At 39.3% G+C, this 21,431-nt stretch overlaps 1 protein-coding gene across 1 annotated transcript; it reads left to right on the forward strand.

The window, feature by feature from the left end:
• The first annotated feature begins 1,302 nt into the window (after nucleotides 1–1,302).
• letm2 (leucine zipper-EF-hand containing transmembrane protein 2) lies at nucleotides 1,303–17,933 on the forward strand. The gene is made up of 11 exons (XM_034691317.1): nucleotides 1,303–1,573; nucleotides 2,640–2,708; nucleotides 5,821–6,370; nucleotides 9,832–9,975; nucleotides 10,946–11,089; nucleotides 11,252–11,455; nucleotides 11,602–11,721; nucleotides 11,966–12,085; nucleotides 13,043–13,141; nucleotides 13,998–14,066; nucleotides 15,399–17,933. Exons 2-11 carry the CDS (start codon nucleotides 2,662–2,664, stop codon nucleotides 15,453–15,455), a joined length of 1,554 nt encoding a protein of 517 aa, XP_034547208.1. The 5' UTR covers nucleotides 1,303–1,573; nucleotides 2,640–2,661; the 3' UTR covers nucleotides 15,456–17,933.
• Nucleotides 17,934–21,431: the final 3,498 nt, after the last annotated feature.

The following is a 21,431-nucleotide window of genomic DNA, read 5'->3' on the forward strand; positions in this document are numbered from 1 at the left end:
CTTGTTTTTGATGGATATAAGATGCAGATTTACTGCAGTTCTTGGTTGGTTCTCTAAATTTGCGAAATAAATATGATTCCCTCTCTTTCTTGCATTTGTGAAGCTTACTTTTTTATGTGTCTTGCAGGGAATGTGCAAACAGTCTAATGAGTTATGACGATTGGAGCCAAAAAGAGGTTTTCTACAGTGTTTAAATAAGACATTTCAGAAGATAACCTGAAAGTGATTAAAAGCTGTAAAGGGGTGAAAGTGGTCTGTATTTATTCTTTAAATGTTATTTTTTAAAATTATAATCAATGGTCTAAAGCTGAAATCTGGCATTTATTTATATCTTAAAATTACTTCTTTACCTTTCTTTGTACAGATAGTATTTTTATTTTTATTTAGAATTTTTGGATTTGTGTTTAGGTTTATATATTTATTGTCTTTACTGTCTGGTTGTTAAGTACCAGTGTTCCATTCACCATGTCAAATTCCTTTTGTGTGCAAGCTCACTTGGCAATAAAGATTTCTTGATTCTTGAAGAGTGCACTGCTGTCTGAAAACAGTGAGTTGAAATGTTATCTATTCTAACAATTCAATAAATAAATAAATCTATGAATAATTTAACTGGATTCCAAGATTAAAATGAGATACATAGATAGATAGATAGATAGATAGATAGATAGATAGATAGATAGATAGATAGATAGATAGATAGATAGATAGATAGATAGACTTTATTTCAGACCCATAGGTCCATATCAGCACAAGAGTAATATAAAAGACTAAAAACAAGTAAAAAACATGTCCATCAAGAAATAAAAAGATCATACGACAACAGTTTACACATTCATTTTGATTAGAGCATAAAAAGGCATTTGTTCCAATTTTTCCAAAAGCAAGAACTTTATGTGGGCTGAGTGAGCTCCCTTACAATTTCATCTTCTGAATCAGCTAGTCGACATATACATTTATACATCCAATTTCTCAGCATGAAATTTAAGGACATTTTTTGATACAAACATAAAAATTGCACTGTTCCATCTTGGTAGTTTAAGGAAAATTCGATATGCATCATTATATCTACCTGAAGCTTTTTCATTTTAGCTCTTCTGTAACTGCACCACAAATGGGCAGTATGAGGAGGAGTACAGTAAGCTATAAAAAGCTCTAAAATAAAAATCTAAAAATCTAAAATCCCCTGAGGTAAAATAATAGCGAAATGTGTATGCTTTTGGTGCTCTACTACTGACTGATTTTTCACTCGACGAGCAGCTCATCTTCCTGCAGGCACGATCTTCGGTGAGTACGCAGACAACATTCACGCATGTTCAGACTGACGTTTCAGTGCAGCTGCCTGCGAGGGCTGCACGAGCCGAGGAGACGGATCTGAAACACGACGAACCTCGAGGCTGATTTAAAGTGTTAACTCTCTGTAAATGGGTTTATCACCACGTCAACCCTTACTCTCGACACTCCCGTTTACCTCCAGCGATATCTGTGGATGGATTACTTTATTCACGTCTTACCGAGAAGCCTTAACTACGCCCAGTCAGCAGCGGCAGCCATAGCTCCGTCATTGAGGCTGGAGGTGAGTTCGTCATTTGAGGACTTAGCATAGCCTAGCTAACCGGCTAGTGAAGGCTAGCTTGTAGTGAACATGCTAACATTCAGCTAATAATGTACCAACCTGTTAGTGTCAGAGGTTTTTTGACTGATCATATTTGATAGTTATTTCATTGTATTTGTCTTCTTTGATTTGCATGGTGTATTAGAAGCTGTATATTGGGGGAAATAGCCAAATGTTCCGGATTTCCTCCTGAGGCTAGCTCTTAAGTGACGTCCCCTTTTTTTAATTTAACAGTTTTGTTTATTAAATTTTTGTACACAAAGAGGCAATATGTTCACAGTACTTAAGAGGGACAGTGTTGAAAGATTTACATCAACATGATAACAGGGTGGTCAGTCTGCTCGTACTGTGGATCATAGCTGTTGGGGTGCATAGTAATCTCAGTCCTTAAAGCAGAGTATAGAGGGAAGACAAAAGAAGATGCACCAAAGAAGTACATACATCAATAGAATAGTTACAAGACTTCATGTACTGACAGAGGCCAGCAGCAGGACAGAGCAGGATCTTCTTCGGGAACAAGTGGGGAAATTATATTTTAAACGTAAGCATTAAGGGAAGCTAGCGTGCAACATCTATGATTGTATTCCCTCATGTCTTCTTCTGATTTATTATATATTTGTCTTTCTGGAGAACTGAGTCCTTTAGTGTCACATGGACACGGTGGTTAGGTGATATCTGTCAGACCAGTAACGTGAATCCTCCCGGCTGCCGATGTGTTGTTACATAATATTTGGCTAACGTGAAGGCTCTGTTCTGCTGGGTTCACATTAATGTCACATTGTCATCATTCATAGCAATCAAAGTATAGTTTCTGTTATTTCCACTTTAGTAGATGTGTGTGTTTTATGGTCGGACAGTAAGTTGGACGTCCTGTGCTTTTTGTATTCCTCCAATCAGCCTGTTGCTGCACCATACGACAGACTGTAACCAGACACCTGCACGCTCTCTCTCTCTCTCTCTCTCTCTCTCTCTCTCTCTCTCTCTCTCTCTCTCTTCCCCTCTCTCCCTTCACATGTGTGTTCAACAGGATACTGCAATCTTCCCCTGCAATGGCCGTGTTTAGTCACCAGGTGCTCCTTGCAGTCACACGTTCAAGGTATGTAATCAGCACATGGCTACACTTGAATACACCATGAAGTAAAAAGAAGACTAGACACAAATAAGGGGTCTGTCTTCCAGAAAGTTATCTAAATTAGTACATTTTACACATTAAAGTAAAAAATATCTACAAAAATAGTGGCTGAACTTGAAATAAAAACCATGAAAATACAAAATGTAATGAGTTTTCTGCCTTTCTTTTTGCCAGATGACTCCTAAGTTTAGGGTTAGTGAACAGTTAATTATCAAAAGCAATAGTATCAGTAGGTTTATTTATAATAGCACAGGAAACACAGCCTCGTATAGCTTAGCTAATTTTCTGCAGACCAGCTAAATGAAGCCATATAAAATCACTTTGAGGGACAGAGGGGGTCGTGAGTCTTTGGCACCTATATTTTGGGGGTCACAGGCTGAAAAGTTTGGGAACCCTGATGTAAAGCATGTAGTTTCCTTCTAAGTTTAATTAGATGTATAACAGGTTCTCTACACAAAGACCAGTAAGAGTAATTACAGGCGAGGGTGACTTTTCTGTTTTGTTTTAGGAGAGTTAAAGGCAACAGGCTGTCTTTGTTTACATCGTGTCTGCTACAGTGGAGCCTAGTCAGTGTAACCCATTATGACTCAAGACACTGGGTAAACACAGGGACTGGTTTCTACTGATGATGCAATACTCAGAAGTGATCAACCAAGACCACCAGGCAGCTCATTTACCTCACTTACCTACATTCTCATCTCAACTCAACTTTATTTATAAAGCACCTTTCATACATAAAAACATGCAACAGCAATGGTAAAATTATAAAAGGCATGATTATAAATAAAGTACTTAGAAATAAAATACAATCAATACAGTTAAATTAATAAAATAAGTGATAGTGGAAAGAAAAGTTAAAAATAAGGTGGCGTTAACAAGATCAGATGAAGACAAGAAATAAATAGATAAATAAATAATAATAAATAAGATAAATAAATGTTAAAACAATGATTAAAATAGTAATGATTCAAATAATAATTGAAATATTAAAAATAACATTGCAGTCCAGGGCTAAAATAAATTGCTCCAAATTAATAAAAAGGTAAGTCTTAAGTTTCCTTTTAAAAACACCCAGAGAGCTCGCCGTTTTAATGTCCAGAGGCAGAGGGTTCCAAAGCTTAGGGGCGTAAAAACAGACATTACTCATGACGCTTCAGGTACAGTAGTCATATTGTTACCCAACTTAAACTCAGCATTACGTTTAAGTTTGGCTACATAAACCATGATAACATTAACACGGCTGTGTAGTCAGACTTAACCATGCTATGTACTGCCATTCCTATCAGGTGTGTCCTGGACTGAATTATTATTTTTGACGAAATGCAAAGAAAACCTGTGATCTGGGTGAATTATAATATTGACACATAAAATAACATGTACTGAAATACAGTGTAGGAGAGGAAAAAAGGAAAGGAAAGGAAAAATTAAAACTCCAATACAAGTATAAGTAAAAATGTAAAGGTCATCCTTCACCCTCTGGCAGATCTCGCTGATTTCAGCTATACGTTAAGCTTTTGAATCTCTTGTATCAATGCCAGCATATTAAGTGATCACATACATCGTGTGCCATGCATGCTAAAGTCTCTGCAGCTGAAAACTGGATTCGAAGTCGCCTTTAGAGTCCCAGCAAAGACTTGAACCCCGGTCCTTTACTACAAGTTAAGATTCCTGCCTGTTAAAGCACAAACATGCTTGTTTTTCAGGGAGAGATGTTTGCTTGTTTGTTTGTGGATGTATCCAGATAGAAAACTTGAGTGTCTTTGGTTTTATTCTTTAGAAGTTACGTAAAAAGTAGTTCTGCTGACCATGTCCTCTTAAACTCACAGCACAGCTTTCAACTGTCACTGCCTGTAGAGTGGTTTGGTTTTATTGACTTGTGAACACATCACTGATGCTCACACTGCACAGGTGGTACTTTACCTACACAGCAAGTTAATCATTACAGAAACAGAGACAAAAGAGGAACATGTTATGCAACCAGGTGGGATAGTTTTGTTGCTTGCTGTTGAACATGCAGATAAAACTGAGCCTCTCACACTGAAAGCCAGAGTTCTACTGAGGGGAGACCTGCTGAGTATTTTAAAGCCAAAGAGGAGCAAACGAATACCTGTATCAGAATACACACATGTTTATTTCAGTAAGTTATCTGTGTTTATGGAGTAGAGATGTTGACTTGATCATCAGAAAACACATCAAGCAAACTTAACAATCATTTGCTTTTCATGTCAACATACTTGTTTTGTTAGTGCTGTAATGCATTTTAGACTTTTCAACAAATGTCAAACAAAACAAAGATTTTTAAAGCTGTCTTTATAAACAAACTCGAGATCTGATTCAACTGAAAATATAATCAACAGGTCAGCTGACAGTAAAGATAATCTTCAGAAGAAAAAAAAGCCAAACATTAAATTCCTATATATATATATATATATATATATATATATATATATATATGCACATTTGAGAGAGTGTGGGATATTGTGTTTTAAAGAAATTCTTCAAATCATGAATCAATTATTGAAATAGTTCACAGTAAAGGTTTTGTAGTGGACTAATTGATGCACTTTTGCCGTTGAAACATGAGAAGCTGTTTTAGAAATCTTCACTCTTTATTTGCAGTTTATTCACCGGTTCATTTTGAAATCTGATACAATCAGAATCAGAAATACTTTATTTATTCGGTGGGGAAATTCAGTCATTAAAGTTGCTCCTATACAAAACAAGTAAGAATATCAAATAATGTTAATAGAAGAAAGTACTTAATAAGATATTAATACAAATACAATGAAAATAATGACTGTACAAGTACAGAAGACAAAATAAGCTATGTAGAAAATACATGGTTGAAGTCCCTGGAGATCAGGAAGAGGGCACTCTGGTGGTCTGCCTGGAGTCTGGCTATGGCAGTAGTCGGGTTGGCAGAGGGGGTGTGTAAACAGCTACCAGTATGACAAGTAACGCTCACCCAATCAACCTCACATTGAAGCATTTTCTCATACTTCTTACTTTTCCTGCCAACTGTTCCCTGCAGGATATTATGTCATAACTAACCAGTTTTTCTGGTCTGTGTCTACAGGGGTTCATATTTGTTATCCAAGAGGCAAAGCTGCTCGTCGCTATCTTCCAAAGCGTATCTCCACATAGACCCTCCTCGCCACAGCTCGTCCTTACTCACGCTCAGGCACTCCCGTCATGGCTACCCCCACTGTTACCGAGGCCACACCCTCAGCCGTAATCACAACTCCGCCCTGCTCGCTCGCTCTCTACACAGCTCAGGTGTTTGGCTCCAGGACATAAAGCAGGATGACATTAAAGCCTCACCAGCCGCCTCACAGGATGCTTCAAAAACGGACTCTAATGCTGCCGCGGCCCAGTCACAACCTCCGACAGCTCCTGCTCCAACATCCACAACCTCCACCACCACCGCTGCCACCGCCACAGCGGCTGCTGTACCACCCGTGCAGGAGCGGGCGGTGGCGAAAAAGTCTATTTATCTCAGGATTGTGGATGAGTTGAAGCATTACTACAATGGCTTCAGGTTACTTGGTATTGACATCAAGATCGCAGGCAGGATGGTGTGGAGGCTGCTACACGGACAACTGCTCTCTCGCAGGGAGAGGAGGCGGGTAAGAGAAGCTAAATATGCATGATATGGATTAACAGTGTTTGGTCCGTTGACTGTTTTAAGATTGACTTATATTTAGCTGTAATCCCTGCAGTGTCAGGCAAAGGGGTTTAGATGATTTATTGTCATTACATCATTGTCATGCATTATGAAGTACCAAGCCTAAATGGGCACTGAAAACAAAAAATGCAGTGGTGTGAGATGAGAACACAACGTGTCAGTACAACACAAACAAGGAGTCCTTTTGCCCTTTGCTTAAACCCAGCGCATCAGAAATGTTCAGTATTTTATAAAAGCATGCCACTCAAGTCCTTCAGCTTTTTGCTTTTTATTGAAAATTTGTGGGAGAAGGGTGGGGCAAAGTTTTGCTGTTGACTATCACCTCTGTACGGCACCAACTGAGTTAAACTAGCTTCCCATTTGTTTAAAATTAACATTCATGAATTAAAACATCACTTAATGACGAAAACATGTATTAGCTGCAGCACAAACGTATACAATTTTACATATTCACCAGACAATTGCAGTTCTGATATATCCAACCAGAAGAAATAATCAAAGCTGAAGGAAAGTATATCCAAAGGTTTGACTTTGAAATAATTCAAACAAAAACCACATTTTTAATCCCGCTTAAAAACAAAGCCTACACCTTTCAGTGAAACCATTATCATGTCAGTATGTTCACTACCAGTCAAAAGTTTGGACACCTTCTCATTCAATGTTTTTTATTTATTTTAATTATTTGAAACACTGTAGATTAATACCGAAGACATCAAAACTATGAAATAATATGGTTTTGCCATCATATGGATTACAACAGTAGTCAAATACTACCTCTGAACAACACAACTGATGGTCTCAAACACATTAAGAAGTCCTTCTACAAATGAACTCTTGACAAGGCTCATGTTAATTAGAAACCATTCCAAGAAACCACTTCATGAAGCAGACTGAGAGAATACCAAGAGTGTGCAAAGCTGTCATGAAGGAAAAAGGGGGCTACTTTACAGAATCTAAAATATAAAACATATTCTGGTTTGTTTAACACTTTTTTGTTAATTAAATAATTCTGTATATGTTCTTTCATAGGTTTGATGCCTTCAGTACTAATCTACAGTGTTTCAAATAATTGAAATAAATAAAAACCATTGAATCAGAAGGTGTTTCCAAACTTTTGTCTGGTAGTGTACGTCTGATGTGCCTGAGAGTAAATCTGCACACACAGACCTTTGACTGCTTCACATGAAGACAGAGCTACCTGAGTTTTTCATGACCAAACTCTTTCCTTATCCCTCCTCACACAGATAGATTTTAAATCTTCCCTCACTGTCCCGCTCTCTTGTGTCAGTATTCTCACGTTGCCCTCAGGTCACAGCAGCGTTTCTGTCACGCTCCTTTACAATCGTCTAGTGAACTTTTTGCCCTCACAGAGGACTTCCCTCTCTAACAGTGGCTGTCCGCTGTTACTCTACCTCCAGGTTGTCACCAGTAAATCAGCAGGGCATTATTTATGACTTGAATGATCCCTTTGTACGTTTTACATCTTTACATGTCAATAAGGAATGTGTACAGTGTGTTCCCTATGTCGTAATACCATCCCTGCAACAGCATGCTCGCAACCGTGCAGTGCAGCAGTGAGACAGACCATCAGTGTGTCCATCTTCTTATTGTATTGACAGAGACATGATCTATGAGTCCTTTAGGTTGTTTTCTACTGAAGCCTGAACGTCTGCTATCAGGATTATCTGCTCTGTTTGTTCTCAGATGATTGCAAACCAAATACCTCTTGATTCAGGATTCATTTAAGGACACAACTCGACATTTAAAGATGCAATCATCAGCTGCAGAAGAGTATCTTCATTTTGATGTTATTTAAATGTTTCTTTGTTTACATTTTTAGAGTCCAAACAACAAAGAAACTAATCACCAGATCAATAAACAATAGAAGTGATTGTGCTTGCTGCTGGGCTACTTTCACTTTGTTTTGCTCCTGAGCCCAAGCTTAGCGTGATGTCAGGACATTGTGCTCCCAATGCAAAGACTTTTGACACGACTAAGCCTGACTCAGAGAATAATGCTTTGTTGAACACAAACATGTGTACAGAAAGATTTATTTAACTTAACTGGACATATTGTGGCCTGATATGGTAGAATCCAGTGCACTGTTAATATAAGTACCATACATTTTAATACCACAGGGTTTGGAAAACTACTGTGACACTACAGCAAATGTCACTCAACGCCTTGTTTTATTCTGTGCACTTAATGTTTACTCTTACATTGCTGTGAGTAATTGTGAAATTGGCCACTATTTTGCAAGTCTTGGCTCTGGAAATGTGTTGTAAGCCAGTCCAGTATTACACAAGTTCTGAAGTAGTGATCCCAAGCTTTGGTCCGCTGATCTAATCTTGGTTGTGTTTGGAAAACTTCAAAGTCTTTGGTTTTACTGCCCTCTGAAACAGAGTACAACTCTCTGCCTTTATGTTCTCAGCTCAATGCTAGTCTCGGATGTCTCTTCATGGAGTAGAGCCCCTAGTTGATCATTGGAAAAGAACATACTGTCACTGCATGTCTCTCTGTCTCATCGGTGTGCACATAATGCATATGTGTGTGCAACCTCAGTGACCCAAGTTGTGCACATGCCATGGTAAATCTATATTTGGGCTATTTTAGGTGAGGACTGGCACAGCGTCAGGGCACGTGTAAAGTATCTCTTAAGCCAGGGGTTGCCAAAGTGTGGGTCGGGATCACCTGGGGGGTCGCGAGACACAAATGGGGTGTCGTGAGATGTTTTTTTTTTTATATTTATCTAAAAATATGTTTTATTATTATTATCATTATTATTATTATCGTCTATTTTTGTTTATTTACTGTGTTTTCTTATGTTTACCTTCTTTTTTGTTTGTACTGTTAATTATTATTATTTCTTTATTATTATTTTTGTATATTTTTTGTATCTATTTATTTTTTCTTCTCTTTGTTGGTTTTTATGTTACTTATATAGAATTTGTTAACTTGAGGTGAACATAGAAATAACAAAAAAATGCGCTGAATGGCAAAAGTTATCTAAAAACAGTACATGTTACCCGTTATAATAAAAAATATCGACAAAAATAGTAGCTAAACTTGAAATAAAACCTTAAAAATTGAAAATGTAATGAGTTTTCTGATAAAAGCATCAGTAGCAGCAAGTTAATTCATAACTGCACAGGAAACACAGCCACATGCTCATATAGGTAGGCTAATTATCTGTAGACCAGCTAAATGAAGCCACATTAAACCACTTAGAGGGACAGTGGGGGTCATAAGTCTTTTGGGGGTCACAGGGTGAAAAGTTTGGGAACCCCTGTATTAAGCTATACACCTCCAAAGACTGAGGCTCTGTTAACTGTTCCAGGGCATGGACACTGGGCAAATGTAGCGTCCACATTTTGACTCAATAGTTTCCCTTTGTGATTTCAGCTGATGAGGACCTGTGCTGACCTCTTCCGTCTGGTGCCCTTCATGGTGTTCATCATCGTTCCTTTCATGGAGTTCCTCCTACCTGTCTTCCTCAAGCTCTTCCCAGAGATGCTGCCCTCCACCTTTGAGACAGAGACCAAAAAGGTATATGTTCATGTACACAAAGACACACACCCACACACACACACACTGCCGCCTGAATGACCTCCCAACTGAGTTCATAATGATTATGTAACTCCTCAGATATGGCTGCTGAACTAAGAAGATCCGCCTGTACAGCCACATGACTTTATCTAATCTGGGTAATTTACTTGGCTAGATTAGCAAAATATAAACATGCTGTCCGTATTTGACAAACCTTCACAAAGCCGAGACCTGATCTTCCAAAAGCCCCTTATTAATTAGTCTATTGATTTTATAATTACACTGAACCAGAAATATGAAGTTCCTTTTGTTAAGGTCTAATCTCCTGTAGAAGAAAAGCAGCAGGTCTCTGTTCTTGGTCCAGTCAGCCTGTCCACTCTGATTTTCTTCACTGTTTCTGGTTGAGCAGTTCACAGATATGCTCTCGTGATTCTGGACCGCACAGACGGTCTCAGGTCCCAGCGCGGCCTTTTAAAACCTGACTGATCATAAGAAGGAAAAAAGAAGGCATATTTTGATGGTAGATTACAGTACAGAGGCAAAATCAGGGCAGGAGACACAAGAGATGTGTAACGTGTTTATTTTATGATCCCCTGTCCATCCTGTTAGCATTGTGCTTAAAGCTAATGTGTCACATACATTTTTATAAGAAATAAATATAACTAATGCTGTAAACATTTCTTTGGTCACATGTTTATTTGACACTTCCTGCTGGATTTGACTCTGTGGTCTGTTTTTTCATCATGTATTAAGAGGACAGTTTCATAGTATGTCTCTTTTGTGACACATTTTTGAATTCATGAAGTTTCATTACTAATTAGAACGCTAAATGTAATGATCACAGTGTCTGCAGTGCACTAACCAGCCATCAATGTCTGTATATGTGTATTTTCATGCATCAAACTGTTTCCATAATAGAAGTTTTCACGTTTAATAACTAACCTGTGTCCCCTCTCTTTCCTTCCTGCAGGAGGAGAAGCAGAAGAAGGGTCTGGCGGCTAAGCTGGAATTGGCCAAGTTTCTCCAAGAGACCATCGCTGAAATGGCCCGAAGGAATAAAGCAAAAGCTCTGACAGAAGATGAGACGCAGCGCTTCTCCACATATGTTCAGAAGGTAGGTTATAGACAAAGTGATGTGTTTACAGTTATTGGTGGCCCATGCATACATGTTTTATCCTAGTAAGAAGTTGATTAAAGCTCAGGATTTCATCAGTTTCCAGGGGTGCAGGCCTGTATCCTTTAGGTTGAATAATAAAACTCTGTGTGTTCCTGGCAGGTGCGGGGCACAGGTGAGCAACCCACCACAAAGGACATTGTCCGGTTTTCGAAGCTGTTTGAAGACGAGCTGACGCTGGAGCACCTGGAGCGCCCCCAGCTTGTCGCTCTGTGTAAACTGCTGGAGCTGCAGCCCATCGGCACCAACAACTTGCTGCGTTTCCAGCTGATGTTGCAACTCAGAACCATCAAGGCAGACGATGAGGTGAGGCCAAGGACTGAAATCTGGTGCTGAGAAACTCTTGGCCTTTTAGGAAGAAAAAGAAACAAAGTTATTTCTTAGGACAACTACAGTTTGGATCACTTCTCATACTTGTGCAACAGTTTTCTGACTCACCTCTCTGTTCACAGATGATCGCAGCAGAGGGTGTGGCAGCTATGAGTGTGTCAGAGTTGCAGGCTGCGTGTCGTAGTCGTGGGATGAGGTCTCTGGGTCTCACCACTGACCAGCTACGTCTGCAGATGCAGCAGGTGAGCAGCTGAATGTTGCTTTTTAGCTTCGTGTGACTAAATCCTTATTTCACAAATGTATTGTTCCCCTACTGACACTAAGTTAGGCTGTACACGATCTTTTACAAATCATGTATATTTTTACCTTCTAATCATTGTCTTAGTTTGTTTGGAGAAAATGAGTGCACAATATGTTAAATGATTGAATGAATGCTCTCACATGGTGTCACTGTTCCATATTTAATAAGTGCTGTTCTCCGTGCAGTGGCTGGATCTTCACTTGAAGGAGAACGTTCCTCCATCACTGCTGCTACTCTCCAGAGCCATGTATCTGACCGACCTCAAACCCAAACCCCCAGTTATCCCACCCGTTCCCAAACTCGAGGTTTGAACTTTACATTCTTCTTAAAATATTACAGACTGCACCATCATATGTTCACTGTACAGATTACAGAATGTACAGATTATGGTTGTTCTCAGCTGAACGTTCATGCTGATTAAGTAGCTGGTATGCAGGTCGCTGATGTGGGGTACATTTTGTTTAATCTCTTAACAAGGAGCATGAGCTGTTTCATAACAAATTCTAATGTTTGTTGGTCAGACAGATTATGAGCAGCCTTGACTGCTCATAACTTGATAAATGTTTTAGTCTCTGAAATATATAAAAAGCACCAAAAAATACCCACCACTGCTTTCAACATCAAAGAATAGTCTTTGAAAGTCTGAACAATTTTACAAATCCAAATTATGTTTTCATTATCTTATGAGGTCGCTCATATAAGGAGCTAATATAAAATATGGAGTATAAAAATATAAAACATATCCATATGTACATAGACATACATAAGAACACATATGTATACACATATAAACATATAAATATTTGTGCATATACATACACATGCACATAGACACATGTACATACGTACATACATACATACTACAATTGAGGTCATAAAATTATGCAAGCCCCTCTAAACCCTGGACGGGGGATAGGCGGATGATACAGTTCGCTATTTATTTGTTTGAGTTTGATAAAATTGAAATTTAAAAGTTAGGTTTGATTTTGCAATATAAGAATTTAATAATTTATTTGCTCTTGGAACAAAAGAGTTCTTGTAAATATTCTTTGTGGTTGCTGTCACTTAAATATTTGCGATTGCTTTATTCAGTAAATGTGGAATCATCATCATCTGCTGTACTGGACTACAACTACATCCTGAAGTTACTCATGTTAAACTCAGAAAGCTCTTATATCATCCTGCATGTAGGAGGTCCGAAGGCAGGTAGTCTTTTATGGGATCTGTTTTCTTATCAGATGTTTTATTTGTTTCTCTTTCAGAAAAGTACTCCTCCTCCAGTGGAGAGTGCAGGAGCGAACTCGAACGCAGTCACTACAGACATGTTGGCAGACCCTGCCATCATCATCAAAGAAAGACAGGTCAGTGCTCTCCTCAAAACACAGCCCCAGTGTACGATGTGATGAACAGAGTGTAAAACGGGTCATCAGTGCCTCTAAGAATAGATTTCTGCTAAATCATTATATTTTACATCAGATGTTTGTTTAATTCTGAAGAGATAGTGCAGCTGTGTTGTAATCGGTGCTGATTTTAAGGCTTCATAGTCACCTATCAGAGCAGCTACAAAGTGAGACGGTGTTCATCCTTGGATAGAGAGCTGTTATAAAGCGAATATTCAGCCTCCCTACAAATATGGTAATTTTTGAACACACTGAAGGAGAAATTTATAAATGGATTAAGACATTTTTCAACTTTTTAAGGGAATGGTTCAACATTTTGGAAAGGCCAATTAATGTTTGGCTCTGTAGTTCAATCCAGTATCTCTAAAAGTCATGAAATAAAATGTGGACCTCATTTTTTTCACTTTAGAGATGGATTTTAGATCGATCACTGTAACCAAGCTGTTTTGTTTCATGTCTTTGAGCTGAGCTAAGGTATGCTAAGCTAAAAGGCTGTTTTTTGCGGCTTCAAATATCTATATAATCACATAAGAGCAATATCAACCCTCTCATCTAACGCTTAACAAAAGAGTAAACAGTATGTTCCCCAAAATGTGAAAAAATGCTTAAAACTCCAAACTTAGGTTTCTTTTGATTGTCTGTAAAGAGAGTCATCACCTAAACAATTGGCATGTTATCTTTGTTCATGAAAAGTTGAGCTTGTGGAGAGGCATGGTTTTCCCTTTGTAACATGTGAATGATCTGCACCCTTACAGAAAAGCATGCAGAGGCAGTTATTCAGATGATTTGTGTTGATTTTTTATTGTTTGTTTTGCAGGTGGAGGAGTTGAGAGACAAAGCTCCTGTGATCTCAGACAAACCTTTGACTCCTGCTGAAGTCCTTCAGGTGAGCACCTGCTGTTTCTAAATCCTGTGAGCTCCACAGAAACCAGCACAGGATTCAATGTTACCCAGAGTTTCATAATCCAGTTAGATCTTCCTGGACCTTTCTCACATGACACGCTAATCTCTCACCGTGTGACACAGCTACTGTTCTTATGAAAAGTTTGTATTGTCCTAAAAAGAGGGTGCTGCAATGCAGAGGAGAACATGGAACCTGGTCAGAAATCTGTTTAGATACTGTATATACTGTACGTGTTACATTCACAGATCTGAACCCATTGTAAATACAGAATGATTCTGACAAAGCAAGATCAGCATGTCTCAAGTTAACTCTGTGAGGTTTAAAAATAGCTGATAAATATAGACCTTCTACTCGGGCACCTTCCAAGAGATCTTCAACATTTAAAGAGACACTACACCTTATCAGAACCTGTCAGATGTAGCAACTTTCAAGTTATTTTGATGGCATACATTCTTGATTTTACCAAAGCAACAAAAGATGGTTTCCTCTCTTTTTGACAACCCTTTTACTGAATATGTTTCTATTTTTATAGCACCGAGTTTATGACATGCAAACCAGTAAAAAATGCTGACAAATCATAGAAGATACAAACTATAGTTAATTATCCCACAAATTAAAAGGTGTTCATATGTGGATTTACAAAAAGGCACCTTACATTTGGAAAATATTAAGATTTTCAGATGTTTTATCTCCAAAGAATATAACAATGATGGGATATTGTGTGCTTTACTACATGTAAACATTGAGCTAAGTTCCCTTACCCTATGTAAACATCCCCCTATGTTCATCTAACAAACAAGGGTGTCATTTTTGGGATGGTTTGTTTTCCCCCTGGGCTTTAAGAGGTCCAGTGCATACAGCATACATTTTAAAGTCTTCTTGTTGTAGGTAACTGAATGAACTTTAAGAATACTTCAAAAGCCAAGCAAAGGAAGCACCGATAGGCATGGATGTTAACTTTGAGGTCTCAGCAAAGGTTACTTTTTACTCACTTATTCAGGAATTCTGAGGTCTGCCAGTGTAGCACAAATATCCATCTGTTCAGAAAAGTCAAGAAACATTGCATTTAAGGTCACAGCCATCATGGAGACTCCTGGTAATGCAGCAGTCTGGTAAACAAAACATGCTACTGTGATGACTCCAGTTTGCAGCTCATGTCTAGACAGTGACTTTTGTATCATCCTACTCCTCTCTCTCAATCTTTATCCCATGATTTCTCTTTGTTTCACATTATTCTTTATGAAGTAATCTAAATTGAATCCAGTTCACAGTGGATTTTGAAGTTTGACCTACTCCTGTGACCTCTTCCAACAGGCTAAAGCAGCAACAGAAGTGAGCCAGAAGAGCAAGATGAGTGCCAATGGCGTGTAAAGAGGACCAGGAGCCTTTGGACTGCAGGGGAGATGAACTCACACAGACCTGTGTCCTAAGGAGACGGGGGAAAGAGGGATGACAGGGATGTAGTGGTCATATGATGGTCTACATTTCAGTAGCCTTCTGTTCTTTAAGCTGCTCTTTCAAAATTATTCCCTCTCTTTGGATCAGAGGGAAAGAAAATCCCTGATCAGCATTGTGTGCAGCTCGTTGATGATTCAGTTCATCCAGGAGTCATGCTCCTCCATCGTCCCTTTCTTTAATATCCAGGAAAGGTTTGCTTCATCTCTGTGCTGCCATGACCCTTCGCTTTCTCATCTGTGCACTCCGTTTTCTGTAACTCTCCGTTAGAGCTAACCAGCCTCAGATTTCACTGGACTGTGTGATAACTTTGACCTTATACCTGAGCGACGCCTGAACTGCCCATGGCAGAGCCTGTTCAACTCAGTGTCTCCCCACAGTCTAGATGGTCTCCTCCTCCTCCTCCTCCTCCTGTATATTTGTAAATATCCTGTATATTTTGTTTCTGTCATCACAGCAGCAGCAGCGTTGTACATTTTGCTATGCAAAGGCCTAATTTCTCTCAAGAACTTTAGAGTTTTTCTCTTTTAGCAGTTTTATTTTTGTTTTATTTGGATACATTTTTCACTCCTCTTAAGGATATGAGAGAACTCATTTTTACAAGTATGGTTTTGTCAAACTTCTTGGTCCAGTTAAGTCGCCAGCTTCATTTTTGTTCGGTAATCTGACACCAGGCTGATGTGCTAAAGCAGTCATTAAAGATGGCACATCTAGAACCTGCAGTAGAATAAAAATGTTATTAAAATGTCATCTTAATTTGTCAGCAGGTGGACCTGTAGACTTGGACCGGCCCTTTATCTAAACAGGGTAACATAGCGTAGTTTCTGCTGCTGTAATCGGCAAACAAAGACCTGTTTATAATTAAGAGAGAGAGCTCACTCCTTAAACCCAGAGGGGACTGTGGTAAAATGCAGTCTATCTACTGGTAAACCACTGAACGGACAATCCGTTAAAAAAGAAAAACCTAGAGTTTATTTGCATATACATTGTATTAATGTGTTTTAACACTATGATGCTACAATTTCTTGAAACTGAAAAGAGAAAATACTTGATGTATTATTAATATTGGAGAGAAACGTCAACCTGAAGCCACATTTGAGATTAATGTTATTTTTTTGGTATTGTGGCACTGAAAGACAAATGTAAAGCATTATGACCGTTTCGCCAAAACCTCTCAAAAGTATATGACCCAAGGAATTAACAGAAATTTCCACACATGAACATTTACTGTACTAATATAGTTTCTGTGTGTGTTTGTCAGTGCTTAAGATTTGTAACCCTCCCATCCCCTTGTATACATTTGGCAGTGTTGGAGCGACTCATTTCATTGCAGCCAGATGAAAGTTTTTTGTCTCCATGCCATTTTTCCACATAGATATCTATTCACAGGCACCTAACAATAACATACATGACACTCTATTTCTAAGCAAAAGCACTGCTAACAAAAATGTATATTACTGGATTTACATATGTGCCTGAAATGAAAGGGTGATTGCGGTTATATTTTTCATCAGAGAACAGATTTTCTATATTGTACCATCGTCTATTAGTATTTTGGTTTGATATTTCACCTCCATATGTTTCTAGCATCCAGTTGCACCCCTCTTTTTGATTGAATGTCTCCTTTCACCCTGCCCACATTTGATTCAGACGATCAATCCAAATGAAAAATGTATTATTTTCTTTAAAACATAACTGATGAAAAAACAGTAACCCTTTCAAACAGCTTTGCCCTTGTGGTGTGAATGGGATTCAGAAAAGAAAAATAAGGAAACGGCATAGATGCTTTATCGTCTTCGGTTTGTGCTGCTGCCATATTTATAAAAAGTCTGAGACAGTTTAAGTGAAAGTGAACGGGGTCATGTAACACTGTGGTGATCACTGACTTATTGAAATATTTCTCCCCAGACTTAAGTTATGTGCTGAAAAGTTTTTGAGAATAAAACAGTTAACTGGTACAGGCTGCTTTAGGATTAGATGATTGACCAGCGTTTAATGTAATATTGGAAACGGCTACACTGGTGCATCTGCAAAACTGAAAAATCTTAATTGCAATTTTTTTGCACCTTTAATTCATTTTCACCCAGAACAACATTCTTCTTGGAACAGTGTTTGTTTACTTTTCATTCATCAGCATCATAGTGCGTTTGTTAACAATGCTGTGCCTGTCTGGATATTATTATCATCTACTGATAATGCAGATGGTTCATACATCAGTGTCATCATGATGTGTCCTCTGTCTTCAGGCCTAATTTTGTTCTGTTTAGAATTGCACTGCTGTCCAGTTACTTCTGACCCTGCATTAAATTTATTCATCACTATACCATGGCAAATGAGCATTGAAGTGATGGAAATGAAAAAACAAATACACATGATTAAATTCATGAAACCCTCCACAGTCTTCTTGTTTCTCTTTATTGTGAAATGGGAGTCAAATTTAATGTATTAAATATGATGGTTTTCTTTCTAATTTTCCCATAATGGTGAAATAGATGGCACAGATACTGAAGGGTTTTGGTTGGATAAACCCCTACCACCTGGATGAGAACTGATGGCGGAAGAGTGTAGAGCCAGATGGAAAAATAAGGAGTATCAGAAACAGGTCCACCTAAGATACAAAAGAGTCTCACACAACATGCAGCAGATCCCTGCCAGACAAAAGGGGATCCACAGGTGAAGCTGGTCCAGTGATTGCAGCAGCATCCAAGCAGATGAGACACCCTGACCCCCACTTTCACACACTCAACTTATGGTTGAAACTCACTTGGCCTTTTCTACACCTCAGTCTCCTCCCACACTAGTGTAATCACAGTCACACCTGCCCCTGACTATAAAACATATATGTACATTTAAACAAGAGCCGGCTCTTTCGACTCCCGAACGGGTCTAAATTTAGGATATTTTGTAGCCGTATATTTTACCTTAATTTTGCAAAAACTAATGGTTTGTGTTGAAAACCCTTTTACGTACAGTGTTTTTTTGAGAAGCCTTATAATTGCCCAATTGTGTGCATTTATTCTGTTACAAAAACATTCTCACCCTGATCCTAGGGTTATGATAAGGGTTAGGGTTGTGATTAGGGATAGGGATAGGGTTAGGGTTAGGGTTGTGATTAGGATTAGGGTTGTGATTAGGGTTAGGGTTAGGGTTAGGGTTGTGATTAGGGATGGGGTTAGGGTTAGGGTTGTGATTAGGGTTGTGATTAGGGTTAGGGTTGTGATTAGGGTTAGGGTTGTGATTAGGGTTGGGGTTGTGATTAGGGTTGTGATTAGGGTTAGGGTTGTGATTAGGGTTAGGGTTGTGATTAGGGTTAGGGTTGTGATTAGGGTTGGGGTTGTGATTAGGGTTAGGGTTGTGATTAAGGTTAGGGTTGTGATTAGGGTTAGGGTTGTGATTAGGGTTAGGGTTGTGATTAGGGTTAGGGTTAGGGTTGTGATTAGGGTTAGGGTTGTGATTAGGGTTGGGGTTAGGGTTAGGATTATAGTTGTGATTAGGGTTAGGGTTGTGATTAGGGTTAGGGTTATAGTTGTGATTAGGGTTAGGGTTGTGATTAGGGTTAGGGTTATAGTTGTGATTAGGGTTAGGGTTATAGTTGTGATTAGGGTTAGGGTTGTGATTAGGGTTAGGGTTGTGATTAGGGTTAGGGTTGTGATTAAGGTTAGGGTTGTGATTAGGGTTAGGGTTGTGATTAAGGTTAGGGTTGTGATTAGGGTTAGGGTTAGGGTTGTGATTAGGGTTGGGGTTGTGATTAGGGTTAGGGTTGTGATTAAGGTTAGGGTTGTGATTAGGGTTAGGGTTAGGGTTGTGATTAGGGTTAGGGTTGTGATTAGGGTTGGGGTTAGGGTTGTGATTAGGGTTAGGGTTGTGATTAGGGTTAGGGTTGTGATTAGGGTTAGGGTTAGGGTTGTGATTAGGGTTAGGGTTGTGATTAGGGTTGTGATTAGGGTTGTGATTAGGGTTAGGGTTATAGTTGTGATTAGGGTTAGGGTTGTGATTAGGGTTAGGGTTATAGTTGTGATTAGGGTTAGGGTTGTGATTAGGGTTAGGGTTATAGTTGTGATTAGGGTTAGGGTTATAGTTGTGATTAGGGTTAGGGTTGTGATTAGGGTTAGGGTTGTGATTAGGGTTAGGGTTGTGATTAAGGTTAGGGTTGTGATTAGGGTTAGGGTTGGGGTTAGGGTTGTGATTAGGGTTAGGGTTGTGATTACGGTTAGGGTTATGGTTGTGATTAGGGTTATGGTTGTGATTAGGGTTAGGGTTATGATTAGGGTTAGGGTTAGGGTTGTGATTAAGGTTAGGGTTGTGATTAGGGTTAGGGTTAGGGTTGTGATTAGGGTTAGGGTTGTGATTAGGGTTAGGGTTATGATTAGGATTAGGGTTAGGGTTAGGATTAGGGTTAGCGTTAGGATTAGGGTTAGGGTTAGGGTTATGATTATGATTAGGGTTAGGATTAGGGTTAGCGTTAGGATTAGGGTTAGGGTTAGGATTAGGATTAGGGTTAGGTTTAGGGTTAGGATTAGGGTTAGCGTTAGGATTAGGGTTAGGATTAGGGTTAGGGTTAGGATTAGGGTTAGGTTTAGAACTAAATTCAAGCATACAGAACCAGAACCAAACTCATGCAAACAGAACCAGAACCGAACCAGAACCGTACTAGAACGGAACCAGAACCAAACCAGAACGGAACCGAACCAGAACTGAACCGAACCAGAACTGTACCAGAACCGAACTAGAACCGAACCAGACTTGAACCAGAACCAAACCAGGACCGAACCAGACCCGAACCAGAACCTTACCAGAACCTTACCAGAACTGAACCGGAACCGAACCAGAACCGAACCAGAACCAAACCAGACCCGAACCAGACTTGAACCAGAATCGAACCAGAACAGAACCGAACCAGAACCATACCAGAACCGAACCAGAACCGAACCAGAACCGAACCAGACTTGAACCAGAACCAAACCAGGACCGAACCAGACCCGAACCAGAACCGAACCAGAACCGAACCAGACTTGAACCAGAATCGAACCAGAACAGAACAGAACCAGAACCATACCAGAACCGAACCAGAACCGAACTCAAGCAAACTGAACCAAAACCAGAACCAAACTCAAGCAAACAGAACCAGAACCAACTCAGGTAAACAGAAACAGAACCAACTCAAGCAAACATAACCAGAACCAAACTCAAGCAAACATTATTAACGTCCTCAGTTTGGCATTGAGAAAAATCAGATGCCTCAGTTTGGATGGGCTGATCCGATTTCTCCTCTCAGTGAGTATTTGCCTGGTCTTCAGGAAGACTCTCTCTTAAGGAACAGATGTAGCCAGGATACACAGCCTCCCCTCCATCACCTGTATCCTATATCCTCACATATGGCCGCCATGCTGACCAATCAAAACTAAGTTCTGCTGTGAGCAGAGCTGGGGCTGAGCACTGTGAGAGCTAAGCAGCGAAATGAAAAAACTGGGAGCTGGCTCTCTCTTGATGCGAGCCGGCTCTTCTAATTCACTATAAAGCATTGTCTCTCAAAGCCGCAGATTTTGATCTTGACACATCACTAATGTGCTTAATCTGTGTTACAATTATGAGGGGGCCATGGACATTTTTCTCACCTGTAAGGGGTCCCTGGCTCCAAAAAGTTTGAGAACCCCTGCTGGAGCAGGAGTGCAAACTCCCGATTGTGAAAACAAACGGAACAAAAAGAGCGACACAGCTGCACAGAAACTCCACGCTGTAGACATCGCTGATCATAATAGACATCGCCATGCAGGAAGACAGTTTAAATTTTTTTTAAATATCCGAGAGATCTTCACATACAGAGTGCGTCTTTACACCGGTGCGATTTTTTTCAGAGTTTTCGGTAACTCAAATAAAAAAACTGACATTTGC

Source organism: Notolabrus celidotus, chromosome 9 (assembly GCF_009762535.1).
Source record: "Notolabrus celidotus isolate fNotCel1 chromosome 9, fNotCel1.pri, whole genome shotgun sequence".
In the NCBI taxonomy this organism is placed as follows: domain Eukaryota; kingdom Metazoa; phylum Chordata; class Actinopteri; order Labriformes; family Labridae; genus Notolabrus; species Notolabrus celidotus.

Excerpts from the sequence above, each read along its gene's own strand:
- letm2 (XM_034691317.1), top strand. The coding sequence starts at position 2,662 with ATGGCCGTGTTTAGTCACCAGGTGCTCCTTGCAGTCACACGTTCAAG. Across the intron at positions 11,722-11,965 it reads TACGTCTGCAGATGCAGCAG|TGGCTGGATCTTCACTTGAA; the intron begins GTGAGCAGCTGA and ends TTCTCCGTGCAG. Across the intron at positions 14,067-15,398 it reads CTCCTGCTGAAGTCCTTCAG|GCTAAAGCAGCAACAGAAGT; the intron begins GTGAGCACCTGC and ends CTCTTCCAACAG.